The sequence below is a fragment of the Sceloporus undulatus genome, chromosome 5, assembly GCF_019175285.1.
Source record: "Sceloporus undulatus isolate JIND9_A2432 ecotype Alabama chromosome 5, SceUnd_v1.1, whole genome shotgun sequence".
Lineage (NCBI taxonomy): Eukaryota > Metazoa > Chordata > Lepidosauria > Squamata > Phrynosomatidae > Sceloporus > Sceloporus undulatus.
Window position 1 is genome coordinate 182,955,741 of NC_056526.1, and position 22,101 is coordinate 182,977,841.

At 40.6% G+C, this 22,101-nt stretch overlaps 1 protein-coding gene across 4 annotated transcripts in view; it reads right to left on the minus strand.

Moving 5' to 3' along the window:
- SEPTIN11 (septin 11) overlaps positions 1 to 22,101 on the minus strand; it is a 106,956-nt gene that overhangs the window by 36,770 nt on the left and 48,085 nt on the right. For all 4 annotated transcript variants that reach the window (XM_042468568.1, XM_042468566.1, XM_042468564.1 and 1 more), the window contains exons 2-5: positions 21,276 to 21,390; positions 16,744 to 16,939; positions 7,889 to 8,075; positions 887 to 1,048 (exon numbers count right to left, since the gene is read on the minus strand). In XM_042468568.1, coding sequence (XP_042324502.1) covers positions 887 to 1,048; positions 7,889 to 8,075; positions 16,744 to 16,939; positions 21,276 to 21,390 — 660 coding nt within the window. The remainder of the gene's footprint in view (positions 1 to 886; positions 1,049 to 7,888; positions 8,076 to 16,743; positions 16,940 to 21,275; positions 21,391 to 22,101) is intronic.

Consider the following 22,101-nt stretch of genomic DNA (forward strand, 5'->3'; position numbering starts at 1 on the left):
TCCAGAAGCCCTTGGAGGTGAGTCTGCAGCCAGTTCTGGGACCAACTTCCCAACAGGAATTTAAGGAATTAAGCAGGAATCAGACTGCTAATAGGGAGCACGGGTGGGCCAGAAATATCCAAACACCTGCCTTGGTCCAGTATGATTGACAACCATCCATTGTGTGTGGGAGATTTTTGCCTTGTATCTTGATAGATTGCCTAGAACTGGACTACTCTTTCAGATTTTCCTTTTGCACCAGCTGCACTGGACCGAATGCCGCCTTGTGATGAACCTGGATTGGATTATACGGCCACTGCTTTTGCTACAAATGACTTGGTGAAATAAGCTCCCTTTCTCTCACTCTCAGTGCTTGAAATGCTGTAACTCTGGCTGCATTATGTCTTCAAGATACCACTGATGCTGGTGGCACAGTGGTTAAATGCCAGTACTCCACCCACTCACTCAAATTCACAAGGTTGTGAGTTCAATACCAGCCAGGGACTCCAGGGTTAACTCAGGGAGTCCCTGGCTGGTATCGAACTCACAACCTTGTGACTTTGAGCGAGTGGGTGCAGTACCAGCATTTAACTTTACTATGTGTATGCACGCCCATAAGCAAACACAGACATAAGAAACCAACACCTTCATTACCCACAACATGCATCTGGTCAGGTAGCACTTTGCCTTACAGGACTCACAGATGCACAATAGCAGTATTATGTCTTCAAGATACCACTGTGCTGTGGTTTGTTCCTGCTATAGTCAGACTGAGGACACTATTGGTTTCTGAAGCAGAATTTCAGAAACATTGACTTTATATGCATTAAGGTGTATTCTGTTAACAAAGCAACATAGTACAGCCTCTCTCTTTAGAGGGTGGAAACCTAAGGTAAATAAGACTCACACTCATAGTAGCATTGATTTCTGCCACTGTCTCTTCATCCGTTGGGAACTGATAGATCTGCACGCCATTGCTGACCAGCTCACTCATGATTTTGCTCTTGAATTTATGCAGCTCGTTTTTCGCAATGGTATCAGCTTTGGCTATTATGGGTATAATGTTCACCTGCAATGTAAAGAGAGTGTTGTCATCATGCTGCATTAGTAGCTAGCTCATGATGGGACAGGAGAACCTTATCCAAAGGCAAATAGGAGAGACTTGGGAATTTGGCCTAAGTCTGAAAAAAACTGGATATAGTTTCTCAGGTAAAAAAAAAGTAATTTTTTAAATTTGCATTTTTCCACTTGTGGGTCCTGTGCCCCTAACCCAAATGAATGTGGAGGGCCCACTGTATTTATTTATTTATCTTCTTCTTCTTCTTCTTCTTCTTCTTCTTCTTCTTCTTCTTCTTCTTCCTCCTCCTTCTCCTCCTCTCTCTCTCTCTCTCTCACACACACACACACCTTATTGCAATCCTTACAACAACCCTATAAGGTAGGTCAGTGTTTTTACTGTCAAATTAGGTGTCAGGAACACTGAGTTTAAGGCTTTCTTAAGACAAACTAGTGAATTAATGATATAGTAAAACAATTCAGAGCTATCTGAACCTCTTATTTGTAGTTAAATTTCTCAGCCATTTTATACCAGCTGTTTTACACCAACAAATAGGGATCTAATCTGGTCCTACTACTACTGGGATAACACCTCTGAAAATCCTTGCAATAGAAGAGGTTAAAAAGTAATAATAAATGAAAATGCAAGAAGAATGTGAAACAGTGTGATAGCTAGAGGAAAAGGGAGAATAAGATTCAAAGATAGCAATAAGAAAGCTATAATCTGTTCTGCTTTAAAAATACCATGCATGAACTCCAGGACATCTGTGGTATTTGAATAAGCAGACTGCAGCACTGATCAGGTTATTTCTTTTATGCTGCTGCAAAATCCAAAAAGGAAGTATCTATCACTGCTTGGAGATGTTTCACTGATCCAAACATGTATAGTGCATGAACAAGGCCCCCAACAGGTGGTCTGCTTCAATCAATTTTAATCACTGAAGGGAGAAAATTAAACTATAATGCCTCTTTTTTCATGGTATGTTAAATCTAATCACACAACTGTAGCTCCCAATGGAAAGATCCCAAGGCTGATCTAATCCAACCCTTCCCAGTGCAGAAATCTGCTGCTAATGAATCTTTGACAAGTGGCTGCACAGTTTCTAAAAACCTCCAATGAAGTCCACCACCTTCAAAGGTGGTAGAATTCAGAGGCATAGTCATGTTAGTCTGGAATATCAATAGGCAAAGGGATCTTGTAGCACCTTTGAGACTACTAACTGTGTGAAAGTGGTTGTAGTGTAAGCTTTTGTAGAATTGGTCTACTTCCACAGATGGAGTGATCAGTTCACTCCGTTCATCTGAGGAAGTATTCTAAGGATGCACCCACTTGATACAAATAATGCATAATAATGAAATAATTTTAAATCCTGTACACATCCCAGGATTCTCATGAGTGGAGCTATGACAGTTAAAATGGTGTCAAACTGCATTAATTTATACAGTGTAGATGTCCCCAGGTCTACAAAAGCTTATGCTACAACTTCTTTCTCACAGTTAGTCTCAAAAGTGCTACAAGATCGCTTTGCATACCTTTCAAGGTGGTCTATTCTACCACTGAGCATCTCTTATCTTCAGGAGGTTCTTAGTTAGAAGACTAGATTCAGTGTCCAGTACATGGGTGCAACAACTCAGGTACTCCCTTTCTTTTTCTTTTCCAGCCATGAGCCTAACAGAGCCTTGGTAGCTGCAAAGGGCCACTTTGCCACAGAGAACAAGCTGTTGGGGTTTCCATTACATTCCTGACTTATTCAAGGCATTACTTACCTACTCTCAGTCAACATGAGATAAGGGCAACATCTTGCCCTGCTTCTCTCTACTATTGGCTTCCTTGGAAAACCGTAACTATAAAAATGAGAAATTTCTGTCTGCAGGGTGAGTTTCCATATGGGTAAATCCTTGATTTTCCAGCCTCCTCCTCCTCTTCAAGAGACATTCTCCTCTTCAGACTTGTCCCACATGTTGGTTGAAACTGGATAAGTAAGGCGTGAACAGGGCTATAAGAGGCAGTATAAATGCACATCTTGGCCCTGGGTATGTATTGACATCAATCCCCCACTACCGTCAATTGTATCTGAAAGCAACTTCTACTCCTGCTGAGTTAGAATGGAAAAGTGCCCAACATATGGTTTGGCACAGAGGGTTCTCATATAATAATCTTGTGCTCTGGTGCTTGTCAAGGAAGAATTATAGTTCTTTGCTTTCAACAGAGCTATATAGGGAACTTAACCATGAATGAAAACTATCTTCCTCTCTGTGGCCCTCTATGGCAGAATTCGATTGCCAGCCTCATCATCATCTTTATTAACATATTTGTTGCTGTTGCTTCTGAAGATGCCAGCCACAGATGCTGGCGAAACGCCAGGAAGAAATTTTTCTGCAACATGGCCACATAGCCCGAAAAACCCACAAAAAACTATAAACAATCTGTTTTGCTCATGGTAACCTTTGTCAAGATTGCCTTTCAAGGAGATGAGATTTTGGTTATTAAAATCTGCAGTGAATGAAGACATGAACATGAATTTGAAACCCTTCCAAAGTCATATTTTCATTTCCTGATTTCCTGTCCCTCTTCCTCGCTGCCGCCAAACCTTCTTTTTGAAAATTAGCAGTACTGACAGGGGAAAAAAAAGATAAGGGTTCACTCATTTGCATTTCAGTGCGCAAGAGATAGCCTTAAACAGAAATCACACATAGTGAAGTTACTGCTTCCTTTCCTCTCTATTGAGGCTGTGAACAGGAAATACCACATGTGACACAGGCAAAAAGAACCGTTTCCAAGAAAAGAGTCATCATAAAGGTGAACTTTATCATTTTCATAATGACAGTATGCCTTTGAGTCCCTTAGTTGTATGTGGATACGTGTGGATGCTCTTCAAAACGGGGAAATTATCCTTCAATTATAGTTTTTTGCTATAGTTATAGTTTTTAGAGAAGATGCCAGCCATAAATGCTGGCAAAATGTCAGGAAGAAACTCTTCTAGAACATGACCATAGAGCCCAAAACCCCCACAAAATACTATGGATGCTGGCCATGAAAGCCTTTATATCCTTCCATTGTTTTCTGGAAACCTATCTGAACCCTAAACAGAAACTAAACATAAAACTGGTCACCTCCTCTGTATGAAAGAATAAACAAAGGGGCATTATTGTGTGAATGAAGCCACCCAGTATGGTATAGTAATCAGCGTGTTACAATATGGACTTTGGAAAAACAGTTTCAAAGTCTCACTGAGCCATATGATCTCGGGTCAATAGCTTGATCTATCCCACAGAACTGCTATGAGGATAAAATGGAGAAGAGTGGAAACTATATATATATTGCATTGAGCCCACTGGAGGAAGGATTGGCTATAAATACAGTGGTCCCTTCACATTAGCTATGGTTTAGGGACACAGGACCTCTGTGAAAGTGGAAAAAATGCAAATAAACAAACACTTTTTTGTTTGTTACCTGAAAGATTACCTGGGAATCTCTAGGTTCTCTAGTGCAAGTCTGTGATCAACATCTGGCAGAAGCTGACTACAGAATTGCACTGGAGGACCTATGAGTGCCTAAAGAATGGTCCTCTCTAGGAATATCAATGTCCTCCAGTGTGCCATATGGTGAATGTTGACTACAGAGTCATGCTGGAGTACCCAGAAATGCCTAGAGATAACATATTTATCAAATCCATGAATAATCAAAGCTGCAAAAGTCAAAGCCGCAAATGTGGAGAATCAACTGTATAATTAATAAATAATAACAGCAGAAAACATAAGGCTCATGATCTCTTCCTCCTCCTCTCATATGGCTGTAAAGAAATCAGAAGCACTCACTTCCATCTGATTTTGTATTATGTTGTGATTCTGAAATGAGATTAATCTTAACCATGGTGTATTAAAACAAGCTCCATAAACAAAGGTTTGTATAAACCATAGTTAAGCCATTGCCAAAGTTTGTCTGGATCTGGACAAAATGATAAAACACAGTTAGTTAACAGCAGGAGCAAATGCTTCTTATCTCCTCATGGCCATATCCACGGAGAGAAGAGGCGTATGTAAGCCTAAAGCTTCCATGGGTTTGCTCACATCCTGGTAAACCACAGTTTATCATTATGTTCGAAAAAAGTAAAAAAGTAAACTTTAGGTGAATGATTATTAATAAATCTTTAGATTAATATCCCCGATATATAATGGGAATAAGAGCAAGAGAGTGGCTGAGAAATAAGGAGTGACGAAGTTGCTATGTGTACTTATGGAAAACCACAGGGCTCTTACCGTTTTCTTCCAAATGAACAAAAAGGATTGCCCTAAAAGAAAGCATGCTAAAAAACTTCTCATACTATTACTGTGCCTGAATCATGACAGTAAGACTTCCAGGGCTATAAAATGAACTTTCCTCATTTTATGAGTTTTATAACTTGAAGGGGTGGGAGGAAAAGCAACAGCACATACAGCAAGACTGAGATCTCTTCAGGAACAATCCAATTCCATTAAAAAAGAAAAGAAAAAGAAAAGAAAGTCTTTTAAAGGCAGCTAGATAGAATAAATTTAATAATTGACCTAAAAAAAATGAAGAGATTTTTCTCTACAGACAGTACTTGAAAATCCTCTTATATTATATAAACTTGTCCCTTCCTGAGGATGTTGCTAATCTGTATTTGGCAGAAAAGCCAACATTGGTGCCAAAACTGCAAATCTCTTGGGAGCAGAGGCAGAGGTACTAGGTGAATTGAGCTAGTAAACATATTGAAATTATTTGTATTAAGAAATAATTCTGGGAGAGCAAGTGCTGCTTCTAAGGCTGCATCCACCCTGCAACTGACATTTCTATCCATCTTTTCACATACAGATATGTCTCAGGCTGCTTCCATACTGCAGAATTAAATCAGTTTGATACCACTTTAACTGTCATGGCTCCATCCTATGGAATCCTGGGATTTGTAGTTTGTTGTGAAACCAGAGCTCTCTGGCAGAAAAGGCTAACTGTTGCATAATATTACAAATCCCAGATTTACATAGCATTGAGCCATGGCAGTTAAAGGAGTATCAAACTGCATTAATTCTGCAGCGTAGATGAAGCCTTGCATAAAAGGGATTCAAACTGATTGCGATCACAACTTCCATCTGCGGTCAGCAAAGCCAATACTGAAAGCTTAGTGGTCCTGCACATGACTTCTTTTAATAGAAAATCTGGTACCAGAGGTAGCAATAACATGGAAAGAATAAGTTCCTATACCTCAAAAAATTTAAATTTCTTGTCCGTGCTTTGCAACTGCACACTGCAAAGATTAAGGGCTGTACCCAAAATTGCACATCTGAGGGTCTGTGGAACAGTTTTAAATCACATGACACTATAATGATTTATTTGTTGAGTTCTAACTGTGTAAAATGACAAATTCCTAAACTGAAACAAAACTTGTGCATATGTGCTTGCTTGTAAACATGGATTTCCATTTTAGTTTATCATGAGTAAATCACAGAAAGAGTCAACCTCCATAAATTCAATATGTTCTTTTAAGGCACTGAAAACCACCATGTCTCATGACATTGTATTCCACAGAATTTAATTATGTGTTGGGTAAGGAATTACTTGCTTTTGCCCTCTGTTTACAAACAGCTGAACGAGACTTCAGGAATCTGGCAGCAGGACATTAAAAAAACATGCATTTTTCTCCCACCCTACTTTCCAAATAACACAAACCATTCATCTTACTGTTCTCTACCTCTTTGTTTCAAAGCTTGGAAAGTTAGCTTTGGAGCTTTAGCTCTCACAATCCTCCAGCCAACAAGGCCAATATCCATGGTGCTTGGTGTATTCTGGGGGTTATAGTCTTTAAAACTTAGATGGACATGGAGAAATCCCTCCTATGCTGCCTATATGGCACAAAAAGCATTACTTGTATGAGCAAACTTTTTGTTCCAGAAAACCTGAGAGGGGGGACTAAACCTGCAAAACTGCCTTGGGGCCACATGCAGTCGGTCCCTTCTCTAGGCAGACTTCCCCACAAGTACTAGGACAATTCCCCAATTAATGAAGTCTTCATTGATTTATAGGCTTTAATTAAATCTCCACACATTTGATCAAAAATAGTTGTTTTAGAAAAGGAAAGCACAATTACTTTGGTTTTAGATCTTCCTTTTCCAGCTTGAGGCCATACTGCAGTATAGATTGGCTAGTAGTAAGATGGAACTACATCTGGAAGACACCAGATTGGCAAGGGCTGTTTTAAATGATGCAGGTACAGATTTCACCTTAGAAAAGGGACTCCCACCCTATGTATAAGGGAAAGGGTAATACTTCTTCCAAGGGACAAAGATCAAATCAAGCTCAAACTATCACTGGAAGGCAAAATGACTAAACAGAGACTATCTTTGGATATATCACGAGATGGTATCTCACTAGTAGAGACAATAATGCTCAGCAAAGAGGAAGACCACATTCTCTTTAACCTATTGGTCTAACCCTGTAATGGTGGATAGAGTCAATCAAGGAAGCCACAACCACAGTCTTCTAGATCTGAATAGAGCTGTTAATAATAGGGTTCTCTGGGGGGTCCCTCATTCATACAACTGCCATAGGTTGCTCACAACAAACAAATGTCTCTTCTAAGAAGACACCCACCAGCCCAGTTTATTTTTAAAATGTAATTGTTTAGAAAAACTTGCGCAATACTCCTGCAAGGGATATACCCCTGCCACTGTATCAGAATGCTGCATTTTCAAAGAAATTCCAGCTCTCAGCCATGAAGGTCTCCAAACACCTGGCTATTCACAGGAAAGAACACCACCACTTCCCAAAACTGAAATCCATTTTCTTTATACAAATGAGTTATGATTGGTAAAACAAGAGCAGTGAATAGTGGCGTACCTTGCTGTCGAGCTTCTTCATGGTGACCAGATCAAGAGATTTCAGTGAGTGCCCTGTAGGTGCAATGAAATACAAGCACGCATGGATCCTGGTGTCATGATAATTAAACAGGGAGCGCTTAATCTTCAATTCCTCCTGAAGGTAGGCCTCAAACTGGGCATCAATGTACTCCACAATGGGCTTGTAGCTGAAATACAAAAACGCCACTTCAAATCAAATAGCAGCTGCCATTGTTTACAATATTTTATTTCAGATGATAAGCCATTGTGTTAATCTGAGTCAGACATATCCAAGGATAGCCTACAATGAGGCATTGGTGAAGGGGAGGAACAAGAGGTTGGATGGCCATCTGTCAGGGATGCTTTGATTGTGAGTTCCTGCATGGATTGGATGGCCTTTGTGGTCTCTTCCAACTCTACGATTCTATGATACAGTTCAGTGGAAGAGTGCTTACTTTGTAGGTACAAGTCTCTTGTTCCCCTTTAATACAATCACAGCCTCACAGTCCTGTTATCACCCAGACATCTCACAAATATATTCATGGAAACTGTGGGTGTCTATACAGTGATATATAAAGTGAAGTAAAGGGCGGCATACCAATATGAGAGGGAGACAGTTGTGTTTGCCCCATGTTCCTTGAAAACATACCCCCTCTCTCTCTCTCTCTCTCTCTCTCACACACACACACACACACACACACACACACGTGTAAGTCAAGATGGTGAGAAGCTGAACTAGTTTACTCAAGTTGGAGGCCACATATGGCTGACACTAATGCACTTGAAAAATGCAGCCCATCCTATATACTAAGAAAGTAGTTCTTCAGCCAGCGACAGACAAAGGTCAAAGATTTCTACATTATGTGCTTACATCCCACTTCCACCTCTGAATAGCCTTTTACAAAGAGGTGGCTTGAGGGCAAAGATGCACAGTTACATGCTGACTGGGTTCTACACTTTTTCAAAAATACTGCTTATCTTTCAACTGAAGATGTCTCTTTGTCAAAACAGTCTAAAATAAGCCAGGAGGTGCTCTGATTGAATGCCTGGCTATCAGGGCATCCCATTTGTACACTGTAAGATAAACTGAAAATTGCTATTACCCCTCTCAGCAACAGTTTGGGGGTACGCTCACTATAAAAGTGGGAAAGACATTATATAGGGGGAATGAGGTCAACTCAGACTCAGTAATAAATATATCACTTCTGCTGGTATCATTTTAAAAAATACCAGAACAATTATGATAAGATAATCAATTGTATTGTGGGAAGAATGCTTTTTACTGTAGTATAGTGCATAAGACCTCATATCCAGAGGGGGAAAAATATGAGTCAAGATTATAACACTGTGGTCATACAACAACCTTCCAGATGGTATAAATGACAATTTTTGACACTTGTCCTTGAAGGCATGTGCATGCAAACCTACATGACTTCTCATAATTTGTACCTGAATGTTATTATTGTTGGATGGGAGAGGCCAGCAAATACCAGATGAAGTAATGGGCAGAACCACCTCTGAGTTATCCTTGCCTATTGCCTGGTACAGACTGACCCAAAGGGGTGGCCTGCACCCGCCCCTTTTTGCGCTGGATTGGGGCCAGGGAAACCTCACCGGCAGCCCTGCTGTGTTTTGCCACTTCTCCATGGCCCGGAAAAGGGGTGTCCTTGTGCTTCATGGGACACCCAAACAGCCAGGAACAGAAAGGGGCAGTCGTTTTCTCCTCAAGATCGTTCCTGTGACCATGTAGTTGCATCGCAGCCCTTATAACGTTGCTTGCCTGCATGGCCGTGGGGATGCTGCATGGCAGTGCCGGCATCATGGTGGCCCCCGTGTGGATGGGAGGCCGCCATGATGCTGGCGCTGCCAGGGACTAGGGTTAGGGAGCATTGCGGTTGGTGCGCGCTCCCTAATCCTAGTATCACCAGCAGGACACCGCTTTATGTCGATGTGTACCAGCCCTATGAAACCCTTTGAAAAATTTCAAGGAGTCACCATAAGATGACAGGTGACTTGAAGGCACATACATGCAAATCTATATGATTTGTCACTATTTGTACCTGCATGTTACTATTGACATAACCTTTTCACATTTTATTAACCATGGGACAGAGTAAGAAGCTATGTGGAATACTGATGTTCCAAGCCCTGTCCCTAGAAATCCTGGTCAGCCACTCTTCTGGTTTCTACGAAATCAGCAGGCATGGCTGACACTTGACTCCTAGAAACTTGCTCATTCAAGAACATGAAAGCTGGGACTCAAGAAATAAGAGTTCTACTCACAACATTACATTCTGTGTTTCCCCCCTCAATTTACACAAAACTGTAGCATATGTACAGTTTATAGCATATGCCAGTGGTTCTCAAACTGTGAGATGGGAGTTTTGCTCTAAAAGAGCTGCTCGTGGGGGTGGGGGTGGTGTTTGAGATTTGGAAGCCCTGATCCCCTCCAAACATTTTACGTGTAATATTTACACATTTGCTGAATTAAACATTGAATTTACTTACCGTTCTAATTTGAACAATATTATTTCCTTTAAAATGTTAACATATTTACTTACTGTATTTATACCCCGTTCCCCAGCCCTAAAAGCTCTCAGAGCGGCTTACAGATAGTTATTCAGATGGTTCCCTGCTCTCAGGCTTACAATCTACTTGAATGTGTGAATGAAAATACGCACACTAAATAAACAAAATGTTTGTATTCATATATTATGTCAAGTGATAGTGGTGGGGGCAATGCATGAATGTAGATATAAAGGGAAGGTTGTTGTTGCTAACTGCCTTTAAATCAACTCTGACCCATGATGACTCTGAATGAGACATCTCCAGAGCCCCTGTCCTCAAGGGTAAAAAGTTTGAAAAGCACTGGCATATGTTTAAGAGAAGCATATCACAACTTCTCTGCACTTATATGTGCAATTGTGCCTTTGCCTCTGGTTAAAGTCAGGCACAGCTTAACCCTCTTGTGTGAGTCCCACAGACCATAAAGAAAAAGCACGTTTCTTAAGACATATATAGTTGCCTTAGATCACTTGTCAATCTAACTTAATATTGTCTGCTAGCAATGTTCTCCATAGTACCAGATAGGAGTCTTTCCCAGCAATGCTACCTTAGGTCCTACTAAAACATGGACCAGTACAGAGTAGTATAATACCTACAGCATCAAATCATATCAGACAGTGTCACCCCAGATACTGGTGATCTAGGTTCAAACCCCTCTACTCACCCATGAAGCTCATGGTATTATCTGAGGCCAGTCACTAACTTTTTGCCTGATCAATCACATGAGAATGTTGCTAGGATAAACAGGGAAAGAGGTTTGCTCTTTGGTGGAACAAAATGTAAACAGCCACTACCTTGAGAGGTTAGAAACTGAGTCTGGGACTATTAAAAGCCCCAGTACTGATTACAGTATCCCACCACCCACCTTCATGGAAATCAACATGTTTCAGTTTCTGTGGATTTAAAACAGACATCTTTGGAATTTTCCCCTGAGAGCTGCACATTCCAAGAATTCCTTGGTAAAGACTCTTTCCCTATTTAGGAAAATTTAGATGAAGTCATTAAAATAGCTTTGCTGCTGGTTGCGAACAGTCAGCAAACGCTTTTGGTACAGCCCTTCTACAAACTCCAAATCCAGGTTAAAACAGACTCTGATTTCTTCAGTTTCAAGGGTGGGGATGGTAGTTAAACTGGATTTGAAAGTCTAGTATACAGATTTACACACAAAAAAAGAGGTATATCTAAGATGTTGGAAAATTAGCCTTTCATTAGTTAAAAAGGCTGATAATATTTGACTTGTGGATACACTTAAGTCCTCCTTCAAGGAGTTATATAATGGATTACAAAAAGACAGTACATAGATATATGGCATTGTACTGCATAAAATCTTTGTGGTATTTGCCTATTGTGTATATCCTGTACATAACCTGAGCCAGGAACTCCAAAAACATGCCTGTTAAAGTTGAGCCAGTGTGGTGTAGTGATTGGATTATGAGTATTAGAATATGGCTCTGGACACGAGGGAGACCCCACTTAGCCATGGAAACCCACTGGACCAATTTGGGCAAGTCACACACTTCAGCCTTAGGGGAAGGCAAAGGCAAAACACTCTCTGAACAAATGTCGCCAAGACAACCCCATGATATGTTCACCTAGGGTTGCCCTGACAACAACAGCAACAACAACAGCTAAACTTTAGGGGTTGTAAGTAAATGTATACTGTGAAATATGATGAACTGTTTTGACCAGGCTATAGAACTAGTTACACATTCAGCTGCCAGCTGTTTTATAGTAGCACTGACTCTCTATTATTGTTTTTTGGCTCAGTCCATGCAGAGTTTGCATTAACCATTTTGAAGAACACAACCTTTGATTGGAGCTTACAAACATAAAAATCATGGTTTAGAACTAAGTATCTTATCTGCTTTTTTTCATCCTGTTAGCATTTTATGGTATAGTCACAGCAGGAACCTTTGCAAATTCATGCCTCATGTCAAACCATCATTAGTATAAACCATGGTCTGTGACTAGACTTTGCCAGCTGCTTGTATAAAATCAGTAAGCTTTCCAAACAGTAGCCGAAACTGAGTCACTGATAGATTTTCTTACCCATCCTGACCCTAAACTCAATCTAGAGTTTACAGCAAATCTTGTGTGGGGGCAGTAGTTTAGGTGTGGTTCTCATTATTTGGTATGTTCCTGCTAAACACTCCACCTCTGGGAAAAGAACTAGGAAAACAGCAGCATGTCACACCAAGAGCAACACAACTGCCCCCTAACACCAATCAAGAACAATTAGCTAAGGGGAGCGAAAGACAAAATACTGAAAACATAGGAGGGTTAGTACTCAGCTTCCTGTGCCAGCCAAACATGTCTATCAGTGCATGGGCAGAAACACATGTTAAAAATTGGGTTTATAGTTAGTGAAGGAAAGTAAATCCACTTTATAGTCCAGTAGCTAGAGTTGCAGCATTCTATGAAATGGCAGTTTATGAGGTGAGGACTGGTTTACCACATTGATCTCTGACTAACTCTGGAGGCAGGATGCACATGCTTTGGGGTGCTTAAAATAGCCACACATCTGTGGCTGATGGTATGATAAACATGAGTGAAACAGCCCTGGCCAGGCTGTATTGCCACAAAAGATATTCTGCATGCATAAGGCTGAGTTAAACACTAAAAAGAGTCCTAATACTTCAGTCCCAGTCTTCTTTCCTTGGAAAAAAACAACTGCTAGAACTAACGCAGATGTTCTACAAAGCCTCCATCAACAGTGTACTTTAGGATCAGCTTTGACAGCTTGAGATGTGCCCTGTTTTGAATGTAGAGAACAACCTCCTGCAAAAAAAAGAGACACAGAGAGAAAGGGATTGCAAAAATAGGCCAGTAAATCTCAGTACAGTGGACTAATTGCAGTTACTATGCCTAGATTATGTTGTTTGGGACAAGCCCCCAATTGTGAAAAGGCACAGTAGAGATAACAGGCCTCCTACTGACATGAGGAGTCAGGGTGAGCTCCTTCTTTGTTAGGTCTTGAGTGAAGGAAGTCTTGACAGATGATGGAAAACAATAGTGCCAGCCCTTCCTGAATTAAATCAGATGCTAAGCAACCAGCCGATAAGATGCATTCTCATTTGGTACATCTGCTTCTTTGAGACTTTTTAAAAAGTAGCCTTTTCCTTAGCTTGCAAATATATTGCTGCTTAAAAAGCTAGTCCAGTGTGGACATGTCATTCAAGGGTTTAAAAGCCTGACATCTTTAACCAAAGCTCCAACACAGAGAATGGGGGAGAAGGCTTAGATGAGAACTTGGCTGATGGAATGGGAGGTTTTACCAAGACCCCTGCAAATGTTTTTCAAATGTGTCATATTTATGCAAGGGTGTGCTGAAAAGTTGTCAGCCCAACCCACTTCCCAAAATCTGGGCATAATTTTGCTACTGCAGCTTGAAAGAGTGTGCTTTTGCATTGTAAACTGCCAATTTGCATGAATGTAGCTCTAATTTTTGTATTTTTTCATATCATTGCTAGAACCATGCCAACAAAAGTGTGGACTTTTTAAATGCTGAACTCTGAGCCATCATGAAGTTCCTGTTCCTGCAGAAGGAAACTCCAAAGGAAATCCATGCATGTATGATGCAAACACTGAGTGACAAGTGCCCATCATACTCAAATCTGAAGAAGTGGTGTGCCAACTTTCATTGTGGAGATTTTGAGAGGGAAGATGAAGCAAGGTTTAGGAGGTCTTTAACAGTGTCAACTCCTGAAATTGTTGAGCGTGTTCTTGACCTATTTTGGCAGATTGGAGGATCTCAACTAAAACAATTTGAGACACTAGAGGTGTCCCAGGAATGTACTGGGGTTGTAATTCATGAGCAGTTGGCGACACAGAAGCTGTAGGCCAAGTGGATGTCAAATGTTTAAATGCTGACCAGAAGCTAAACTGAGTGGATACTTCGATGTTGATTTTGCAGCAATTTGAGCAATCTAGTGATAATTTTATGGAATGATTTGTCACTACTGATGAAACATGGCTATGTCACTCTGATCCAGAGTTCAAACCACAGTCCTTGCAGTGGCAGCACTCCAGTTCTCCACCACCAAAGAAATTCAAGGCTCAAAGTTCAGCAGGAAAGGTCATGACCACAGTTTTTTTGAGATAAGAAAGGTATTTTGGTGATTAATTATCTTCAGAAGTGCCAAAACAATTAATGTAGCATACTACTCTAACTTGCTGTGCCACTTAATAGAGGCATTGAAGAAAAAACAGTGAGGAAAGCTGCAGAAATGTGTTCTCTTTTTGCAGGTCAATACACTTGCTCACAAGGCTGGCAAGACGATGGATGCTTTGAAGAATTGGGGATCTGAGTGCACAGACCATCCACTCTACTCATCAGATTTTGCTCTATTTCCTGTTTCCAAAACTTAAAAAGAGTTTGAAAGGAAGGAAGAAATTTTTAAATGATTCAGAAGTGTTAGCAACAACAGAGCAGAATTTCAGTGACATTAGAATTTTTTTTTTTTTGGAACGGTTAAAGAAACTTGAAGAACAATGTGCCAAGTGCACCAAACTTTAGAGTGAATACGTGGAATAGCATGTAACTTTTCATGGCTCTAGGCCATTCCCTTCTTGCTTGGGCCAAGAACTTTTTAGCATCCCTTCTTACATATGCCATACACCCTAGTCACTTGATCCTCTTCTCATGTTCTTGATTGTAGCTGAGTTGCTGTGACAAGAAATTCTCGAATCCATGCTGATGCATTTCTAAAGGCCTGCCCTGGAAATCCATGTCATATTAGAGTTAATGTCTGCAGTGAGGAGCCTGATGTACTCATGTCAAATAATTGTGTAAGAAAAGCAAGTTCAGCAACAAATAGGGTCACCATATCTCCTCCTTATCCTAGATGTGCCCTCTTTTTTTAGAGCTGAAATTTCTGTCCAGGTGGATTTTTTAAATGTCCAGGGTTTCTTAATGGCTGGACTGGACTGAAGTGGGTGGTCAGGCAGTAGAGCTCTGAGGAAGAGGAACAGGGACATGCCAGGTTAGAGTAGAGTAAGGGAAGCCCTCAAGACAACCTTCCTCAGACCCAGGGGGCTTACTGAGTGACTCACTGGCTTCTAGTTGAGGTGGCTGTTGAAAGGGAAAGACCCCCGTATCCTCCACTGCTCTCCTTAGATACTGCAGACTCAGGCCTGATCTCCCTGATTGAGTCTATCCATCTGGCATGTGGTCTTCCTCTCTTTCTACTACTTTCTACCTTTCCTAGCATTATTGTTTTCTCACACCTTCTCATGGTGTGGCCAAAGTTTGGCAACCTCAGTTTCCTGATCTTGGCTTCCAGGGAGAGTTCTCACTTGATTTTGTAGGCTGCCCTGAGAGCACTTCTAAAGAACGGAGTATAAGTACATTTAACAACAATAAGAAAAACAACAACAACAACAACAATTTGTACTAGGACCCAACTGTTCATCTTTTGGGCTGGCCATGGTATCCTCAGCACTCTTCTCCAGCATCACATCTCAAATGAGTTGATTTTTTTTCTTACCCACTTTCTTCACTGTCCATCTCTCACATCCATGCATGGTGATGGGGAATACTAAAAACTCTGTGTGTGTGTGTGTGTGTGTGTAAAAGTAAAACCTATGTCTTAAAGCTATATATTATGTGCTTTCTCAAAAGTATACTTTATTAATTCTAAATAAAAAAGTAGAATAAGCAACAATAAAAAATAAGAACTAAAATCTTAGCATATTTTCTCAAACGAAGCAAAACAATGGGTCATTTTTCAACATGACTGAAAAACATTTGTGGAGGGAAAAGGCACAAAACGTGATCACATTGTCAGGCATGAAAAATGCATACTTAATTGTCATTCCGTGAATACATAAGAGGCATAACCAGAAGCATGAAACATGCATGCAGAGCAGAAAATAGATAAGCTTATGTAGAGTAATGAGAGCAATTTAAAAAAAAAAAAAGTATGGAAGGATGGAGAAAATAGAGGAAAATTCTTGAAGAGTTTCAAGGGAAGAACTAGACTCTAAGTGGTACAACAAGAAGCTGGTGAAGGAAATAGAGATCACAAAGAAACAGATGTGATCACAAAAGGTTTCTGTCATGGTATAATTCTGACACAGGACTGTTATCACTCCAGAATGCACAAGTGGAATCAAGTGTTCTAGAGAAATGTCACATCTCTTCCTACAGAATAGAGATATATCAAATGTGCAAGCTTTCCACCAAAATCTCCCTGCACATACTGTACAAGGATTACATTTTTTATTTGTGTCTAATCAACAGGATAATCAGATCTTTAAAGCATACTTTGTACAGGGCAAGTTCAACACTACCTGTCATCTTTATTGATCTGATCTCCAAATCCCACTGTGTCTACAATGGTCAGCTTCAGACGGACATTGCTCTCCTGAAGTTCATAACTTCTTGCTTTCAACCTCACACCAGGCTCGTTGTGAGTGGCTGGGTCACTTTCAAACTTTGTGTTGAACAGAGTGTCCATGAGTGTCGATTTTCCAATGCCCGTTTCCCCTGAAAGAAACACATCCATGTTAGGAGGGCTGAGAAACTAAATGTCAACTATTAAAGTTTCTGCCTTATGTTCAGAGCTGGATATACACTTGGGAAGGAGGGCCTGAAACAGATGGCCCTGAAGGAGTGACTTCACACTGCTCATTTTGGGAGTTGGATGGGGGCCGCAGCAACCGCATGCCGTGGCCCTGATCCAGCTATTTGTCAGCTCAAAAAGAGGTGGCAAAATGCCGCACCTTTTTGAGTTTGCAAAAGGGTGCCCTTTCCGCTGCCGCCACAGCTTTACATCACTCGGGGCTGTGAACCCAGCCCATGTGTGGGGAGACTGCTTACTGCCCCATTGTCCAGCAAGGGATGCACACTTTCTGTCTTTGGAATCCCAGTGAATTAGGTGATACATTGAAGACCCTGATGAAAAGTTATTTACCATCCAAGAACGCACATCTAACTGTGAGATGGTTACATTTGCGGGACTGCAATTATACAGCTGTGGACTGAATACTGATACTAAACAATAGATAAAAAAGCATAACTGCATGTGTAAAAAAATGTACATGTGTGTAAACTACCAACAGGACTACCAATAGGATGAGATCAAGACAGAGGGACTTGCCTAGGGCCTCCTAGTCAGTTCATGGTTGATATGGAATTTGAACTAAATTCTTCTTGATCCTTAGCTCAGTTTATGAGCAACTTTAGACACTGGAGCAAACTAGGCTGATGCCTACAGTTACTTGCTACTGAGAGCTTGGGAAACCTTTGTTTTTTGATTTACAGTTCTCAGCATGCCCCAGCAAGCATGTTTCAGCTGTAAACTAAAAATAAAATAAAAATCTAACTTTCACAAGCTCTGCTTTATTTAAGTTATTTGACTCTTAGCTGTAGTCTACCATGCATGCATCCAAAAGTTTTAAGATGTTCACTCAATTAAACATGGAATTACTGTCTTTCTGACACCACCCTTTGTGTGTTCTGGTTTTTTTTAATGGTAGGACTTAAATTAAGGTTGTATCAGATACACAGGGAGCAAATAATTATCAGCTAGAGAAATACACAGTTGTTTCCAGAGAGGAACCACCAAAATGGGCAGTGTACATTCATCTCATATCTGTATTTGGTAAACCGCTGGAAGAGTTTCCTATTTCTTCAAAAATGAGCAAAATCTGTTAGAGGATGGGCAGCAATAGAGTGCAGGTGTGTATGTACTTGCATGCCCTTCCTGTGCCAATTCTAACTCTCTTAAAAATCAAATTACAACCAAAATTTATATCCAATTACATGTCTGCAATTGCTAGTCCTGGACCAGTATATAAAAAGCCACACAAAAACTGTACTTTGGAAAGTCTAATAGGAATAACATACACTTAAACTAAACTTCCTTTGAAGCACATTAAGGGCAGAAGTAAACATATTGATGCTGAATTTTAAGTAACTGTAAACAGAAAACCCATTTAGCCAAAACATCATAAAAGTGAAAAACAGCCTTGTGTAGGGAATGAGAGCTTTTGACATCAGAACAAAATAAGGAGTATCTTTATGCAGCATCAGCCAAACCAAAACTCTCAACCCAAACTCTCTGTCCTGATTGACAGGAGCTCTCCAGAATCTCAGGCAAAGGATTTCTCTCTACTGCAGCTATCAATAATCTTTAAACAGAGATGGCAGTGACAAAAATGTGTGCTAGAGAAGTGACTCTCAACCTTCTGTCTTTCAGTCGTTTTGGACTTCAACTCCCAGAATCCCTGACTATTGCCTATGCTGGCTATGGTTTTTGAAAGTTGAAGTCTAAAATATCTAGAGTGCCAGAGGATGAGAACCATGGTGCTAGAACTTGTTGTTGTTGTTGTTGATGATGATGATGATGTGTACCTTCAAGGTATTTTCAACTTATGATGACCCTAAGGCCATCATGGGGTTTTCTAGGGCTGAGAGTATGACTCTGGTTATGGCATTTGAGAGTTGAAGTCTAAAATATCTGGAGTACCAGAGGCTGAAGGGCTCTACAGACTGTAGCCTCCCCTTTTGGCACCAGATCAGGGCCACAGCTACCTCACGCCGTGGCCACGATCTTGCCTTTTGAGGGCGCAAAAAGGAGCCAGAGGAACGGCATGATGCCGCATACCATGTGGAGCGGTGCGCAGCATCATGGTGCTCCTGGGACAGAGTCAGGGCATGCATCATCTGGATGCTCCATCCTATGGTATCCTGGGATTTGCAGTTTGTTATGGCACCAGAGCTCTCTGACTGAAAGCTAAATATCTCACAAAGTTACAAGTCTAAGAATTCCATAGCATTGCACCATGGCAGTTAATGTGGTGTCAAACTCCATTAATTCTGCAGTGTAGGTGCAGCCTTGGTTTAAAGAAGGAAACATGGTAGAGTGTAAATTTCCATGTTTTAACAACAAAAACAAAAATTAGATAGTGGAGTATGTAACATGGGGACCACATGTTTCCTACTCCAATCTTTTAGGTGTCAATGATACAAGAGATTCGGTCTAGGGCTTCTGTCTGTCAAGGATTTGTCAAAGAGTTATCCTTTAATCCCTTGTTACATTGCTGAACATACATCAAAGTGAGGAGTATCAATAGCAAGAGAAAAATAGTTACTACTTTACTTTTTCCACTAGAGCCCCTTGCATACTACATCCAAAAGTTTCCTACTGTGATTCCTTCCTAGCACCAAAAAAATTATGTGCCCCGGCCCAATTTTGTCCTACTTCTAGAGATCCCACATGTATACAAAAGGGGGAATTCAAGCCTTGTAACCCAACTGTGGATGTCAGTGAACTTAAGCCACACTCTGCGGGATGTATGTTCTTTTTTTAAAAAGTACAACAAAACCCCAGTCAATGTCTTCTCTTTTTAAACATAACAAGCGAAGCTGATACTAAAGTTTCACTTTAAAAACAAACCTGATTTCATATAAACAGGCAGCAGTGGGAATAGCTCAGCCCTGCCAAGCTAAGTTCAAAGTTCATCCATTTCATTTTTGAACACACAAAAATGCCTCTCAGGACACACGTACCCACATAAATTGAAAAGGAGGAATCTCAGGAAAGGCACCATTCACTCTACTTTTAAACTCAACCCGCTCAGTCACACAGCTTCCTGTGGTTTCATTGCACCCATTTTTAAAAATAAATTGATGGATATGAATATACCAGTCCTCAAGAGACATTAGGGGAGAGGCAGCAGCCCTTTTGCATTCCACAGATGAATTCTGCTCAAAGACTCCAGATGAGTTTGGCTACAACATTCAAGTGACTTCTCTCCAATGCCTTAAATGCAAGGCTGTATATATGCCACAGTCCCCAGCAATTTAGTACCATGGGGACAGTTTAGTATCATGCACAAAAGCAAATCCAGCAGATTGCTAACCTTCCTCTTTCTTTCTGCATTTTTTAAAAGCAACTTTCTAGACCTCATGCCAGGAAAGATGAATACCTGCTGAAATCTAAGAAGACAGAGAGGTGGCTGAAGAAACTGTCCATGGGCTGCAGGGCCAAGGCTTCAGTCTCCATTCCCGCAACCAAACAAAAACAAAACCCAGAAATAAGGCTGCAAAACTTCATCAATTTTTCTGGGAGTAAACCCCACTTAACGCAAAGGTATCTCACATGAACAGAATAATAAAATAACCTGAGATCCCTAGATTTAAGAATACTTTAGTGGAGTGTTTGTACTAACTCTGCCTGTTTGAACGATACTATGTTTGGAAAGGAATCATATGGAGATAGAAGGAACCTCCAAACAGATCCAGATTAGCAGACAGAAGGCAAAGAACCCTCAAGCCCTCAGTCAAAAGAGATAAGAGCAGAGTATAAATTATACCAAAAAACTAGGTTTGGGCACTTTTACCTTTTAAAAAAGTAGGGTGTGTTTCTAGATGGAAATATTAACTGAAGTACTCTATTGGTGCAAAAAGGATGTCTTCCCACAGTCCTGTTTGGAACATTACATAGATAGAAAGGGCTATTAAATTCTAAAATTCTAATCCAGAAAACAACTCCTTTAAAATGAGTCAAAAATTCCAAAACTTCAGAGGAAAAACTGTATTAGAATCTATCGGCCATTGTTTGTAGCCAAATTTACTTACTTCAGTTCTAAAAGTCTGAAATGTCAAAATGTAAGGTAAGAGGCTTGCTAATTTTGTTCAAACATTTTGGAACAATGCATGGACATCTGAACATTTTCTATTCAAATATTCCCATTGATATTTCCTCTTTTACACATGAAAACACAGTGGAGGGAATCTTACATCACTAACTCAGCATGCTGCACCCGGAAAGAGTGCAGGAAATCTCTTTGTTCAGAGGATGGTTAGCATCACTTACCAACACAAAGGATGTTGAAGCAGAAACCCTGCGAGGTTGACTTGTTGACCAGCTGATCAGGGAGACTGTCAAAGCCAACATGGCCCGAAAGGGACAGGTTTCGAAGATCATCATTCTGAAATTCCAAAGAAAAATGCTGGAAAACATTTACAGATCTACTTTAGCATTCCATTTATATACAGAAAACCACTATGGCCATTTCTCCCACCCAGCAGCCATGCAGAAACTAGAGAGTGACATAGATAACACTACATTACTTTCTAAATACAGGTATACCTCAGTTAATGAAGTAGATGTGTTAAGACTTTGTAAAAAGGCACTTCTTTTTCAGAGGCTTTGTTAATTGAAGTATGGGGCTGTGCAAACAACCCTGAAGGGGCAGTCTCTAGTCACCTCTTTTTCAGCCAGATCGGGGCTGGGGCAACTGCATGCCGTGGTCCCAATCTGGCCTTTCCAGGGAGCGAAAAGGAGATGCAAAAAGCGGCTTCTTTTTATGCCCTGGAAAGGCCATGATAGCTGTGGCGCTGCGGCTATACGGCTCTCCTTTGGCACTGTGTCATGCAGATGCAGTGCCGGAGGAGCACCGTGATGTCATGCACTATGTGGTGCAGCACATGGCATCATGGTGCCCTGGGAGTGGAGCCGGGTTGTGTGTCATGTAGATGCTATGCCCCAACTCTGCCCCCAGGCCAGCCCAAAGTGCTGGTCTGCACAGGGCCTCTGAATGTATATAAATGCAGGTACATTTAACAATTATATAATAATAATAATAATAATAATAATAATAATAATAATAATAATAATAATAATAATAATAATAATAATA